Source organism: Oryza sativa, chromosome 8 (assembly GCF_034140825.1).
Source record: "Oryza sativa Japonica Group chromosome 8, ASM3414082v1".
NCBI classification, from domain to species: Eukaryota; Viridiplantae; Streptophyta; class Magnoliopsida; order Poales; family Poaceae; genus Oryza; species Oryza sativa.
The window spans coordinates 28,146,820-28,161,207 of record NC_089042.1 but is presented as its reverse complement, the minus strand read 5'-3'; the positions used below and the strand labels follow the sequence as shown (position 1 = coordinate 28,161,207).

General features: G+C 42.5%; 4 protein-coding genes, 1 long non-coding RNA gene and 2 other non-coding genes across 9 annotated transcripts; 4 read left to right on the top strand and 3 right to left on the bottom strand.

Moving 5' to 3' along the window:
- Positions 1-7: 7 nt before the first annotated feature.
- LOC112936242 (U5 spliceosomal RNA) lies at positions 8-124 on the top strand. The gene has a single exon (XR_003238369.1). It is a non-coding gene; the product is annotated as a U5 spliceosomal RNA (small nuclear RNA).
- LOC9270089 (uncharacterized protein At3g49055) lies at positions 17-2,630 on the top strand. Its single transcript, XM_015794262.3, has 5 exons — positions 17-1,074; positions 1,363-1,439; positions 1,555-1,666; positions 1,753-1,869; positions 2,165-2,630. Exons 1-5 carry the CDS (start codon positions 523-525, stop codon positions 2,537-2,539), a joined length of 1,233 nt encoding a protein of 410 aa, XP_015649748.1. The 5' UTR covers positions 17-522; the 3' UTR covers positions 2,540-2,630.
- LOC4346319 (uncharacterized) lies at positions 2,100-4,202 on the bottom strand. Of its 3 annotated transcripts, none has more exons than XM_015794265.3 (4): positions 3,946-4,202; positions 3,620-3,699; positions 3,270-3,525; positions 2,100-2,518 (listed from the first exon to the last, which is right to left on the bottom strand). In XM_015794265.3, exons 1-3 carry the CDS (start codon positions 4,045-4,047, stop codon positions 3,273-3,275), a joined length of 435 nt encoding a protein of 144 aa, XP_015649751.1. In that variant the 5' UTR covers positions 4,048-4,202; the 3' UTR covers positions 2,100-2,518; positions 3,270-3,272. The 3 variants fall into 3 exon arrangements, with proteins under 3 accessions (XP_015649751.1, XP_015649750.1, XP_066159591.1); XM_015794264.3 differs by having other exon boundaries at positions 2,100-2,504; XM_066303494.1 differs by lacking the exon at positions 2,100-2,518 and having other exon boundaries at positions 2,881-3,525.
- Positions 4,203-4,499: 297 nt separating this feature from the next.
- Positions 4,500-8,985, bottom strand: LOC4346318 (dihydroxy-acid dehydratase, chloroplastic). The gene is made up of 14 exons (XM_015794261.3): positions 8,400-8,985; positions 7,810-7,881; positions 7,479-7,526; positions 7,242-7,396; positions 6,928-7,122; positions 6,745-6,856; positions 6,575-6,644; positions 6,431-6,489; positions 6,225-6,348; positions 6,064-6,134; positions 5,445-5,546; positions 5,277-5,357; positions 4,937-5,095; positions 4,500-4,842 (listed from the first exon to the last, which is right to left on the bottom strand). The coding sequence occupies exons 1-14, from the start codon at positions 8,883-8,885 to the stop codon at positions 4,792-4,794; spliced, it is 1,785 nt and encodes a 594-aa protein (XP_015649747.1). The 5' UTR covers positions 8,886-8,985; the 3' UTR covers positions 4,500-4,791.
- An 891-nt stretch (positions 8,986-9,876) lies between these two features.
- On the bottom strand, positions 9,877-9,950 carry TRNAV-CAC (transfer RNA valine (anticodon CAC)). Its single transcript has one exon. It is a non-coding gene; the product is annotated as a tRNA-Val (tRNA).
- Positions 9,951-10,242: 292 nt separating this feature from the next.
- LOC136351407 (uncharacterized) lies at positions 10,243-11,285 on the top strand. The gene is made up of 2 exons (XR_010734483.1): positions 10,243-10,415; positions 10,560-11,285. It is a non-coding gene; the product is annotated as an uncharacterized lncRNA (long non-coding RNA).
- Positions 11,286-11,451: 166 nt separating this feature from the next.
- On the top strand, positions 11,452-14,066 carry LOC4346316 (peptidyl-prolyl cis-trans isomerase CYP18-2). The gene is made up of 6 exons (NM_001422685.1): positions 11,452-11,647; positions 11,768-11,863; positions 11,959-12,020; positions 12,359-12,492; positions 13,084-13,168; positions 13,706-14,066. Exons 1-6 carry the CDS (start codon positions 11,576-11,578, stop codon positions 13,749-13,751), a joined length of 495 nt encoding a protein of 164 aa, NP_001409614.1. The 5' UTR covers positions 11,452-11,575; the 3' UTR covers positions 13,752-14,066.
- The last annotated feature ends 322 nt before the right edge of the window (positions 14,067-14,388 follow it).

The window sequence follows — 14,388 nt, the reverse complement described above, 5'->3', positions numbered from 1 at the left end:
GGCACGCAGCTGCGCGGTGAGCACAAAGCGAACTATTCTTTCGCCTTTTACTAAAGAATACCGTGTGCGCGCCGCACATAGCAGCATACGCTTATTTTTGGAGGGTGCCCTATCCAAGGGCCCCCAACAATTCTCAAATTCAATAACTCTTTTTATTTTTGGAGGGTGCTCTATCCAAAGGCCCCCAACATTCTCAAATTCAAAACTCTTTTAAGTTAGAATATCAAGTACACAGAAATTTGCATTGTCCGGTCGTTTGAAAACTAGAAATGCTTTTCTACCCGCCGAACCCCGTTTGGTGAATTTACATGTCGAATTCTCCCGGCTCACTGTCAAGCTCAAGTGAAGAGCAGCAGCACAGTGTACAATGTAATTTTACATGTGCTGAAGAAGAAAGACAAACCTGATTCAGCTCAGCCAACTACTCTTCTTCATCAGGGTTTCCCTTGACTGTTAGTTGCATGCATACTGGCTTTCCCCCCACATATTCAATCTCAGCTTCTGCATCCCCTGAATTCTGCCATGGATTATCAACCAAAGGTTGCCATGCACAAGATTACGACCTCACTCCACTTGGTTCACAGGATCTTAGACAGCATCCTGGATAGAGCCTACGACGACAAACTAGACAGGCTATACGAGAGCGTCAACAATGATGATCAAAGGGGTGGCCTGAAGATTCTAGCATCACAGGCTCATCACATACATGAGCTGGCAAAGGAGGTTCAGATCAACTTCTCAGGGTACATGGAGATGCAAAGAAAAGAAGAGAAAAGGTTTGGGAGTATGATATCAAGCCTAAAGAAGGAGAACCAGGATATCAGAAGCATGCTGAAGATTGCTGTCACTGAGAAGGAGGCAGCAGAAAACAGGCTCTGTGTACTGAAGGGTGATAAGGATCAGGGCAGAAGTGCAATCCTGCAGATTGCTGAGAAGGGATTGCACAAGGTTGGCTTTGGCTTCATCATGGATGTGATCACTGGAGAATCAGAAAGAGAGGAAAACATGAGCAGCAACAGTGCGACTGAAATATCCACTACTGGAAGAGAAAGCGATCAGGGCGTTGACAGTCTGGTAAATAGTTCTACATCACTCCTCATTCTTCCTCACTGGCTTATGTATTCATTCTTACGAAATCAATAATTTCCAGTATATCTGTTTCTTATATATAATCCTTCTAAACTTACTGCAATATATAACATCAACATTCAGTACCTGTGAACTAATTCTCCTGCAAGCTTCCAATAAAGTTGACAAACATTATTCTATGACCGTGAATGCAAGTTGACGAGTTGTCAAGGAAAAAATTTCCTGATTGCAGAACTTGATCAGCTAATTATCCGTCTAGCTGTTTCGTTTCAGACTTCAGTAGTTGGAAAGACGATGGAAAATATGCAGAATGAGATAAATGACCTAAGGCAGGCCTTACATAAGTCCAGGTAAACTACAAAAGTCATCGAAAAAGATGTATATATGATAGAAAATTTGATGAAACACTCAAAAGTTTTTCCATTAATACGGGTGCTAATTGACATTATCAAATTGTTCCAACAGGTCAGATTGTGATCGTTTGCAACTTCTTGCTGCTGAACAGGCCCAGAAAATAGTCAAATACGAGTTGCACATTAAAGATTTGGAAGAAAGAGAAATATTCCTACTTCACAGCGTATAAACAAATTTACATTTTAAGTTTCTTTATTTGCTAGCCAGGTAACTGAGAAGGGCCTGATGTTCTTGTTTGCAATGCTTAAGGTTGAAGAACTCACTGTAGATCTAAAAGAAGTAGAACGGGAGGCTGCAAGATGGAGGGAAGCATGTGAATTGGAGGTAGAAGCTGGAAAGGATGCTATCAAACAACTCAACCAGGAGGTAATCTTTCAGTAATTACTTTGACCTAAGCTTCCTCAAGATGATCTCCTGAGGTCATGAGGCTTGCGCCGTTCTTTTCAGACTGACAAATTTTATACAAATTTTCTCAAATTTAAAAGGATGAATCATGCTCAAATTTATTATGTAAAACAATCATAAGTTTGGAATTCTTGAGTTTGCAGTCACTCCAGTTGGGAAAAACAGTACTCTGATGATACCACAACAATATGTGACACCTAATAACGTCATTTATCATGAGCATTATGCATGTTCTCATCAGTTAGGTCCCTTTCAGGTCGCCTTGCTCACAGAAGAACTGAGAAGGGTAAAAGCAGACTTGGAAGCTGCAAACAGTAAGCTACAGCTGAAAGAAAAACTAGCTGCCACTGCAATGGCAGCACAAGCTGCTGCTGATGAATGCCTCAAGCTTGCAGACAGTAGATCTGCTGGGCTACAACTGAGGATAGAAGAGTTGACAAAGCAGATAGAGCAAGAAGATGAGCATGCAGGAAAGGAGCGAGGGAGTGCTCACAGAAGAACAAGATACGCTTGCTGGCCTTTGCGACGACTTCGGGTCATATCAGCATCCTCTAGTGCCAGGAAATGGTTTGTTGATCAGAATGGCAGGTTGCCACCTGGGACAGAAGCACTACTGCAAATAAGGATCTAACAAATATTCAGAGTTTCCTTGTGCTAGAGATATAATGTTGTCCATTATGTTTTGAATGTTTGCACATGCATATCTAAGGTGTTTTGAAACATGTTTATATGGTCTTGCCACTGGATATGGCTTGTTCAACTATAGTCGTCCAACTTTAAGTTATTTTGCATATATGGATATTTACAGAAATATTTGTCACCTTATAAAATGGCTAAAAGAAAATAAAATATTCAAGGGAATACTTTTTTTTTTCCAGGATGGCCAAATGATATTAAGATCGAGGGAAAATATTACATGAAAGGGAACATGCAAATATGTATACACTATACAATAGTTACAGAGTTACAGGGTTTGGTCTTGTGCAATGCACCAGCATGAGGTCATTCATTAATCTGAAGCTTGAAGCATGGAGGTATCACTGATTACAGGCATAACAAACCTTGCAACTCTCTCCCAAAAAGAAAAAGATATAAGAAACCTTGCATTTCTAGCCTTAGAAAAAACCATCTTATAAATTATAAATATACTTCTCTTGGTCTCTTCCATGATCTAAACCAATTTAGTAGCTGAAAATTACAAGGCTATTCACTATTCAACTTCGGAATGACCAACAATATCCAGAAAAACCATCCACCCTTACGTTCAGCAATTACACAGGGTATAACAAACCCATGGTAATTAATCTAGCAGAATGTGAATATTCCGATGAAAGATACAGACATGAATATGAACACACTACCTGTCACCTGGCCTTCTTCCCCAATGGCATGGCAGTAACCGAAGGCGCCGTCCTCTTCTTGCTAAAGGCACTAGTTCTGCTTTCAGTCTCACCACTGTCATCATCACTATCATCATTCACCTCCTGAGCAATTGTCTTCTCCTCCTCGGTGGCCTTTCTCTTTTGCGCGTTCACCTTCCCCAGCAACCTCCTTTCCACTGGATCAGTAGGAGCCGCACGTTTTACATTAGGTGCCACTTTAGCACCAAGACCAAGCCTACATCAATTTGCCAGCCTCACATATATATACTGGGTTTTATATATCCAGGAATGCTAAGAAAAAGAAATTCAATTCGTTGAATTGGTTATACCCTGGTGGGCGACCCTCAAAATCCTTAGCTTTGGGTTCATCCTGGTCTGATGCACTCATTTTGTCCACCCATGTCTGTGCCTGAGAACGATTAAATCTGCGGGTTAGTATGCCACATAGAACTAGTTCATGAAATACCATTGCACTCGAAGAATTCGATCGAACACTAGGAAAAACAGGAAAAGAAAAATAACCACTGCTTTTAGGATAAGAGAGTTCAACGGCGAGGCACCCTCTAAACCTAACTAGCACGGACTGCATCGTGCGCTTCTAGGATGGAAAGAGTAACAGAGAAGAGAGCATGGGAGTGGTGGAGGCGGAGCTGACCAGCTTGAGGGCCTTGTTGAGCGTGACCACCTTGGGGAGCGGGGCCTTCTTCTCTCCTCCCGATGCTGGCGGCTTCTTCTCCGACGGCTGCTCGGTTGCCATGGCTGGTGGTCGAAGCGGCAGAGCCAAGAGACTGGAGGTTTCTGACCGGATCAGCGGCGGCGGGAAGAGCTAGTAGGAGGAGGCGGCGGCGAGCGAGCGAGAGAGCAGAGCATGCGGCGGCGGCGCGACGGTGAATCGGACGCAGGCGCAGCGACAAGAAAGAGGGAGGCCGTCGTGGACTCGTGTGTCTTATGGACTCTCCCTGGGCTGGGCTGGGCCGATAAATGGGCCGTGGTGGCCTCGTTGTTACGCAGCTGCTACTTGGGCCTTGACGGACGGTGTACAAATACGCTTTCTATTCAGAAAAGCGTATTTTTCATAATGGCACAAGTTTACATAACGGTTAGACTCTGATGCAATGGAGAAAAATTGCGAAATTAGTTTGGCACAGCTCATCGGATCACACTTAAAATGCAACACAGATCTGGTAGCTCCTGGCTGCATTCCAGTGATACATCATAAAATTGCAGTACCGGTTTTTTTTTTCTCAAGCATCAGGCGATTTTCAGACAAAACTTGTCCAACACAGCAACAGACAATGGATTATTCAGCAAGCAGTTCCCTCGGCATTGCTTGAGCACCTAGGAAACTGCCATTTTATTGAAGGGAACTACCATCACAATCAGCCTTCACCAATCACCACCATGAACTACTGTTACATGCAAACTGTTCCTCAAAAACCTCCTCCTATTCCTCCTCTTTTTTATTTTTTATTTTTTATTACTCGAGCAGCAGCAGCAGGATCTACTCATCGGTGACGCATCCTCTTGATGCAGGGGACACGAGCTTCGTGTACTGCAATGATAAAAGGATTACAGCGATGTTCATTACCAAAGGCCAATCTTATGCGACCAGGAATGTTAATGTGATATAATGTATGTAGTAGTACCTTCCAAAGCGCTCCACGGGCAGCCTTGTGTGGCGGCGGCGTCCATTTCCTCCGTCTTTCTTCCAGCTCAGCTTCAGTCAGTTCAACATCAATTACTCTCTTCACAACATCAATGGTAATTTTGTCACCGTTTTGAACAAGACCAATTGGACCTCCCTCCTGAAAAATATTCACATTGTAAACAACACCAACCAAAACAATCTTTGCTGCGGTTATCTTTCCCCTAGCTGGCAGCGTCATGAGGAAGAACCATTTGAAAGGCCGCAGGAAAAAGAACTAGCAGAATGTTACATTTTATAGGTTAATGTGTAACCAATGCTAGAGTACTACAACACAATACCTGTGCTTCAGGACAAATGTGGCCTACAACAAATCCATGTGATCCTCCAGAAAATCTGCCATCGGTCAGCAGGGCACACTCCTGTAGTGATGTTTGAATACAAGTTAAATATTGATCAGCTGTCACAAGGAAAGTTATCAGACATTCAGAAGACAGCAAGATAACTACCTTCCCAAGACCAGCACCCATTATTGCACTAGTTGGAGTCAGCATTTCAGGCATCCCTGGTCCACCTTTCGGTCCTTCTCCTCGTATCACTACTACCTTCCCCTGTTGTGATTGCATGCCAGCAGAGTAATTCAGAACAAGACTATGCATGGTTGTCCCAGTGAACTAATGCATTCCCTTGTCAAGAGCGTAAAAGGAAATATCGATAAAGCGCATTAGTTTGCAAAACTAATTAAAGTTGACTACTGTGTCAACTGGAATAAAGGTAAGTTATATTAAAATATAGGTCCAATCATTAGCAAAAAAAAATGCAACTGCACAGAGATTTCAAAACGATATCTGCCCCACACTTATACATATATATTAGCATTCCTAGGTGCAAATATATATATTTGCATTCTTAAGTGCACCAGAGTATGATTTTTTTCATTAGCGCTTATACAAAAGATTTATTTTATAGTTCTCTGTTTCAGCGCAAAGAGTTATGTTATAAGCAAAAACTCAGATATTAAATTTACCCAAATACTTGGAAAACTGGTTGCTATGAAATTTTGTATTTCAGGCCTCTGAATTGCAAAAGAATGTGTCCAAATTGCACCTTTTGGATTAATCATATTACCTTGAAATTCGCTGGGTTTTCTGATATAGCTGTAATCATAGATTCTTCACCCTCAAACACTAGTGCAGGGCCTGCCATTTGACCATAACAAATTTAAATTTTACAGATAATGTGAGGAACTGAGGCTCAAAGGATTAGAAAAGGTGAGCAACAAAAGGCACCTGAGAAAAACATCCCCTCTTTGCCAGTAATTTTTGCTACAGAACCTTCTGGTGCAAGATTGCCATAAAGTATTTGTATATGACCAGTTGATTTGATTGGGTTGTCCAGGGGCCTTATTATTTGCTGAAAGAACAAATAAAATGTGTAAATGCTACTATACAAAGAGCTAGATAATAAGGCATAAGAATTCAGGGTTGAGCTTTACCTGTCCTTCGGACAGAGGAGGGAAGATTTTAGCATTTTCCGCTAGAGTTTTCCCAGTGACTGAAGATGGAAAAGAACAAATCGGTTAGTACCCAAATAAAGGAGCTTCTACACATTATTATGAATAGAAATTGATGGCACACACCGGTCATACAATCACCATCAAGAAGACCTTGCTCCAGAAGATAATGAATTACTGCAGGTGTTCCACCAATCTGAAATGTGCAAGCACGAATTTTTGTGAGCGCTTCACACAAACACTAATTGTAAAGATGAAGTGAAACCAAGTACATATTTATAGCATCAAGTATTTACCTTATGCAGATCCTCCATGACATATTTGCCACTAGGCTTAAGGTCCGCAAGGAAAGGAACTTGGTCACTGACCTTCTGAAAATCATCAAGAGTTAATTGCAGACCTACAGACCTGAAAGAAGAAAACAATCAGCATTTGTCTATCCAAGACATTAAAAAGCAGACAAGAGGAAGATAACCCACCTAGCGATAGCAATTAAATGCAAAACAGCATTAGTAGACCCACCAAGTGCCATGACAATGACCATTGCGTTCCGCAAAGATTTCTCAGTGATAATGTCTTTAGGCTTCAAATCCATCTTTAACAATTCTAAAAGATACTTCCCAGCAAGACGGCATTCCTCTAGCTTTAGTGGGTCTTCAGCAGGGGTTGAAGAACTTCAGAAAATAAAACACAGCAGAACTGATAAGAGTTCTGTTCAATTTCTGAACTCAGAGCAAATTGATTATGCAGCCTAAAAAGAAAACAAGACAAGGTTCCAGCATATTGTTTGCACCTGTACGGAAGGCTCATACCCATGGTCTCGATGGCGGATGCCATTGTATTTGCGGTGTACATACCACCACACGCACCTGCTCCTGGGCATGAGTTGCGGAGCACATTCTTTCTTTGCTCATCACTGATTGATCCGGTAACAAATTCTCCATAGCACTGTACATCATAACACGACAAAAGTAAGAATAAGCTGTATACTGCTACATTAGAAAGTACTAGCAAATAAGAAGCAGAGTACCTGGAAAGCAGATACTATGTCATAAGAATTACCCTGAAAATGACCAGGCTGCATGAACAGAAAGCCCGTCAGAAAATGCTCAGCAAAAAGTGAACGTAATTCAGAACTGACATATATTCACCATGTTTTATCACTGGTAAATGACTACAAACCCATTATTATTAAATTAAAAGGGCAGTCCACAAACATGGTGCCAACCATATTGAACTGTTTTGTAGCATGAATTATTTGCTATGCATAAAAAGGTTGTTTTATTGTATCTGGCACTAACATCTTCAAATTACTTCAAATATTAATACAATCCTACATCAAAAGAACAGAGATGAATTACCTTAATAGTTCCACCATATATCATGATACTTGGTCGGTTCAGCCGCCCCATTGCCATTATTGTTCCTGGCATCTGCAACGGATTAGGACCATTAAACTCAAATGCAACAAAGATCTAAATGTCCGCAGTTATCTCACAAGCTTTCCTAATGTCAAAAGCATCATGGGGTAAAATGAAGTACAAAATTTTAGACCTTTGTTATGTTCTTCAAAACAAGGTTGTAGGTACAAAACAGTGTACCAAAATCACCTCAGCTTCAACAACCAAACTATGCATTTAACTGAATGTGCAGGGATAATGGATTTTTTCTATCATCTGTTTACTTTGTACTGGCGAAAAATATATATCAGAACCAATTGGGGATGAAATCCCCAAATGTTTAAAACACCTATGGACAAAGCGGACATCACAGCGCAAGGCCTACTTTGATGATACCACAGTCTGATTTCTCAGCACAGATTGCATTTTTAATTGCGTCTAGGAAGCAAACTAGCAGGATGGAACAGTGAATAGAAAGATGCGGACTTTTGTTTGTAGAACGGATCGAGCAAAAGGATAAAGGGGGGAAAGGGTGGAGGAAAGATACAGACGTTCTTGTCGCATCCAGGAATGGAGATGTTGGCGTCGTAGTGCTGCGCGCCCATGACGGTCTCGATGCTGTCGGCGATGAGGTCGCGCGACTGGAGGCTGTAGCACATGCCCCGGGTGCCCATGGAGATGGCGTCGCTGACCCCGACGGTGTTGAAGCGGAAGGCCACCATGCCGGCCTCGCGGACGCCGTCCCTGACGGCCTCGGCGAGGCGGAGAAGGTGCATGTTGCAGGTGTTGCCCTCGTACCAGACGGAGGAGACGCCCACCTGCGGCTTGCGGAGGTCGGCGTCGGTGAGCCCCACGCCGTAGAGCACCGCCTGCGACGCCCCCTGCGACTTGGGCTCCGTGATGCGCGCGCTGTACTTGTTCAGCTTCGGCTCGTCGGACACCGCGGTGGCGCGGATGCGCTCCAGGCGGCGGCGGCGGCGGCCGGATGCGGTCGCCGGCGCCGGAAGGGAGGGGGAGGTGAGGGCAAGCGACTGCATGGCGGCGGCGGCGGAAATGGGAGGGAGGTTTAGGGTTTTGGGTGGCGAGATGAGATGGAGATGGATATCGATGGGTGCGGCGAGAGGAAGCCGACGAGGCAGCACTGTCTCGGTCGGATTACTCTAATTAACCCTTCTTCCATTTTTTTTACTGACAAGAACAAAAAAAAAACTTGCCTTCTTCATGTCGTTTGCTTTGCTCCAGATAAACTAACTAACTAATCTGGTTGTTCAGTGTCATGATAAACTGTGTTCTGGTGTATTTGCATTGCAGGCGCACATCGAATAAGTCGTAAGCTCATAGGATCAAAAGTTCAGAACAGCTGCATCCGAGTATCTATTTGTATATGCATCCATTGGCAAAAGCTTTGTGCATTAGTGCCGGCTTTTATAAAAGAATCATTTGTAAAGCAATCGGTGATGCACCATTTAGCTTTTCGGATGGCCTCCATCCAAATCCATGTTATGTAAGGTAATCTAGCTGGCTCCAAGCTCAGCTGTTGGGTCCCAACCCAAGAGCCAACCAGGATAGTGCGCTCGCTGGAGAAGTTCAGTTAACTCTCCAGGCATGAGGTCTCATCAACATGTTATGGCATTTGGCTGCTGGGATCTTTATCATCTTCCCCAGCCTTCTCTACTGTACTTGGTGTTTGTCCGGTGATAGAATTGTACTAGCTGATTAAGGCCAATTATTAGTGCATCATCCTTATCCTTCTCTGAGTTATATCTATAGATTGCAGTAATGTAAGGTTGTACCCTGTTGTTCTCGCGAGAGGGAACAAAGTGTTGTTGTAGAACCTTTTGACAGTAGTATAAAAGTATCTTTGATTCTGTCATGGTCGATTACTTGAATGTTGAAGCAATGCCCAGTGATCGATTGGCTGGCATAAATATATGATGAAGATTTGCATGCTGCAAAAATTGATATTAATCGATTGGCTGGCATAAATATATGATGAAGATTTGCATGCTGCAAAAATTGAAATATCAATGTCTGAGCCCAGGTTCGAACTGGGGACCTTTAGTGTGTGAGACTAACGTGATGACCAACTACACCACCCAGACAACTTGTTTGTAGCTAGAAAACATTTCTATACATACACATTCTTCTGCTGTATATTTCATTTCAATTTTATTTATCTGAATCTCCCTGTTCTCACCATCATTTCTGATGTTTTTATCTAATAACCGAACGAATTTAGATACAGTATATAGCAAAGAAATTAAACAAACCTGCATGAGGAAATGGGCCAAGCCCAGTTGTAAACCCAGGACAGAAGAAGAATAAGGGCCGTGAAAAAGCTAAAGGCCCATCTGTTGCTTTTCTTTCTAGTGTCTTCTTCTTCTTGAACTTCTTGGCAGTTTCGTTCCGTTCCAATCAATCGTCAAGTGAAGAAGCTTGGGAAGGAAAGATTGATGGATCCAAGGTCAAAAGCCGACAGAATAGTCCGGCGTACGGCGATGATCGGCGCCGCCACCGCCGCCTACTTCCTCCTCACCGCCGATTACGGCCCCGACTACCCCAACCCGGTAGGTAACTAGACTAACTTCATTTTTTTCCCTGTAAAAAAATGTGAAATTGCTGCTCCACTGTAGCACAAGTCCAATACTACCAGTATGTTGGTGCACAGAATTTGTGAATTTTATGAAGCTATGAGCTTTTCTTTCTTGTAGCCGTTCATGTGGCGCTGATGTCTGACTGGTCAGGTTCAATACGAGTATCTACTGCATAATACTTCATACTATTGATTATTGAAGTACTCCCTCTAAGTCATTTTAGCATTTTTCATATTCATATTGATGTTAATGAATCTAGACATATAAATCTATCTAGATTCATTAACATCAATATGAATGTGGAAAATGCTAGAATGACTTACATTGTGAAACAGAGGAAGTACTACATACTGAATAAGGAGAGATCTTAATTAGGCCTAGTGTTTTAGAAGTGTTTAAGATGCTGAACTGCTGACAGCTACATCAAAGAGCTTGTGTGTGTGTGTGTGTGGGGGGGGGGGGGGGGGCAGATTAGGAAGGCCATGGAAGCATCACCGCAGTATATCAAGCACCTCTCCATCTTCAAATATGGCCCAAGGAAGAACAACAAGAACCAAGAAAATGCAGAGCCGGAAGCCACCAAAGAGTAGTAGTTGGAATCTGCACTAGTCACTGTATGCATCCTATTGCTGTGTATGTTGTACAGTGGGCACTAAATCTGAATGTCGTCACTGTCTGCATCCCTATTGCTTTGTTAAGTACTGTAGTAGGAGACTCGATCTGTATTAGCACTATCTAGAAATCTTCGCTTTTGTTTCTTCATTAACCTGCTATGCATGATCCAAGTGGTATCTATGTACTATATCTATCATGAATGAATAAACAGGTAGCCTTTTCACTTTACATTCTTTGAACCAAAAGACAAGGAGAGCAACAAGTTGAGTTCACTTGTTTTGTTTCACTTTCACAAGGAAAAGAAAAGAAAACAAAACTTCTCCTCTTCGGTTTCACTTTCACAAGAAAATAAGGAGCAATTCTTATATTTGGTGAGGGGCTTTCTGTAATTTATAGTGTATAAGAATTATGTAGAGAAGCCCTCGTATTTGTGGCCTCCCCTCCTCCTCCGAAGAGAGAGAAGGGAATCTCTCCTCTTCTCTTCTCTTCTCGCGCCGCCGCCGTGTCCAGTGCCCAAGATGTGGGGCAGCGCCGACGGCGGCACGCCGGAGGTCACCCTGGAGACATCCATGGGCGCCTTCACCATCGAGGTACCATTGGCTCGGCTCGGCTCGGCCGTCTCTCTCTTGAGCTATTCTTTTCGTCGGCATACACCGAGTTAAGTTCTTGCTCCTTGATTTGATTTGGTCGCTTCTCTCGTCGATCGACAGATGTACTACAAGCACGCGCCCAAGACCTGCAGGAACTTCCTCGAGCTCTCGCGCCGCGGCTACTACGACAACGTCATCTTCCATCGCATCATCAAGGTTTCTGCCCACTCCTTGCTTGCTGCTTTGCTTAATAGGAGTATTAATCAATCCGGTCAGGTTTTCTTTACTGCTTTTATCTTCTTGCGGTTTAGGATTTCATCGTGCAAGGTGGGGATCCTACTGGCACCGGAAGAGGCGGCGAATCCATCTACGGGTCAGCATATTTCTTGCTTTCCTCCTCTTTCAATTTGTAAGATTGCATTGCAACTGTAACACTCGATTTTGAACTGTATTTTGAGCTCACATCATCAACCCATGATGGATAGCACTGTATTTCTACCTGTTAAAAACATAATAGGGAATTAGTACCTATTGTGTAGCAGCATTTGGTAGCGATTGTACCATTGTTGCTGGGCTCCTGTAGCATCTTGTTTGTAAAAGTAGCTAAATTTATTATTCCTTGTTATTTTCCACGCCACGCCGTTATTGCATTCTATTTGGGGCTCTGTTTGAATCCTTACAAATGTTTGTGTTCTTGCTGTGTTTTTACAGAGCAAAGTTCGAGGATGAGATTAGGCCAGAACTGAAGCACACCGGCGCTGGAATTCTGTCGATGGCCAACGCTGGTCCAAATACAAATGGAAGCCAGTTCTTTATTACTCTTGCGCCTTGTCAGTCACTTGATGGTGAGTCTACCGTACTGTCTCATTGTTGCTCCAGTTTTACATTATGCTTTCGCTTGTTTGCTGTCTATGAATGTTCTTTGCATTGCCCTGGAAAGCTGAAGTTCACTCTGTAGGAGTTAATCAACAATTTCTCAGATTGCAACCTAAAAACTTTACTATCAAATCACTGCAAGTTTTTTTTTAATATTAGATTTGGAATAATTACAAGAAAAACTTGGGACTAGCTTTTGAAGAGCCTGTTGTAGAGTGACTTTGAGTCTAGTGCAATCACTAGGAGCGTGATTCTTGGAGACTTCTGGTGGATTTCTGGGACTCCTGTTCTTCTGTATTGTGATGTTGGTACATTGGACTGCATTGTTGTTAATGTGTAATGCAATTGTGAAGGACTTCTGCTAGCACCATCACTGTTTTTTCTTCCTAATTGCCAACCCTGGAAGATTTTGCCCCTCAGGATGTCACTGCTTACATCTGTTTTTGACATTGTATTTCGCACTCTGGATTGCTTTTACAAATATGTTCTTTTCGAAATTTCCACATTGAAAGTCAGGTACATTTTCATGCTATTAAGGTTATATGGTTTTCCTATTCCAGGAAAGCATACAATTTTTGGGAGAGTATCAAAAGGAATGGAAATTGTCAAGCGCCTTGGAAGTGTCCAGACAGACAAAAGTGATAGGTAACACCAAAACTATATGCCATGGTTGTACATATCACATAATAGATATAGCATCCGATTTGTCCTGAGGGAGAGTTGAGTGAGTGCAACGCCTCGCTATTACCATGCATATGCAATGGCAAAGTAGGTAGCAGGGTAGCAGCAGGAGGGAAATATTTGGGATGATGAGTTGCAGCGTTAGTAGATTTGGCTAGGATCTACTCCCTTCGTTCCACATTATAAGATGTTTTGGCCTCTCCATTCGTTGGCTAGATTCACTAACATCCATAAGCAGTTTAGCACATACATGGATCCATGCATTAATCTATCCAAAACTCAAATCGTCTTATAATTTTAACTTATAATGTGAAACGGAGAAAGTATTCATCATGGTAGAGAACAATGAGAGCTGCGGGTGAGTGAGGGCGAATGGTGGGAGGGAGATAACCAAATCATGTGTACAATCCATGTATGGTGCCTGTAAAACTGAAAGGGAAAATGATCGATATGCATTTTTCCTGTCGAATTTATTCAGACTTGTTATCTTTGTTGATTCAGGCCCATCCATGAAGTGAAAATCCTGCGGACTGTGGTCAAAGATTGAGGCACAGCGGGTCTACTCGGTGTCACTCATGACTTCTGGTATTTGGAGTTGTAGCTGCTGTCAGTTTCAGGAATTGTTTCCTGCTTGTTCCGTGCTTATGCAGTGGTGTATCGTTTCGGATGGGCTAGTTTAGTTATTAACAACTCATGAATCGTGATCCGTCTTAATTATTCTCACCTGAACGAGTAGTGTTCAGTGATTATCAGTGGAAATAACTTTCGAAATATATGAAGTCATTTTGAGCGCATGATGTAATTCAGCTGATATTCAGCATGTTACATGCTGTACCAACTCAGGGATTTTTTTTTTATGTTCAAAACATAAACTCATGCGCTTCAACAGTCCCTGAAAAATTGACGACTCAAGCAATCATAGGATCGGTGTAGAGCTCCGCCAGTCATGCTTCTTAGCATTAGGTCGTTGATGCACATCTAATTCCAGATCACAAAGAACAGGGAAAAACAACAAAACAAGCACAAATAAAGGGAAAAACAACAAAACAAAACGGCTGCTCTTGACATAGTACCACCATTCATGGATTTCTATAAAACCTGCAAAATTGCAATGCTAGAGAAACAGCATTTTAGACGAATCTGCGTATGGTTTACACGCAACTAATCTACATATTTAGAAAAAA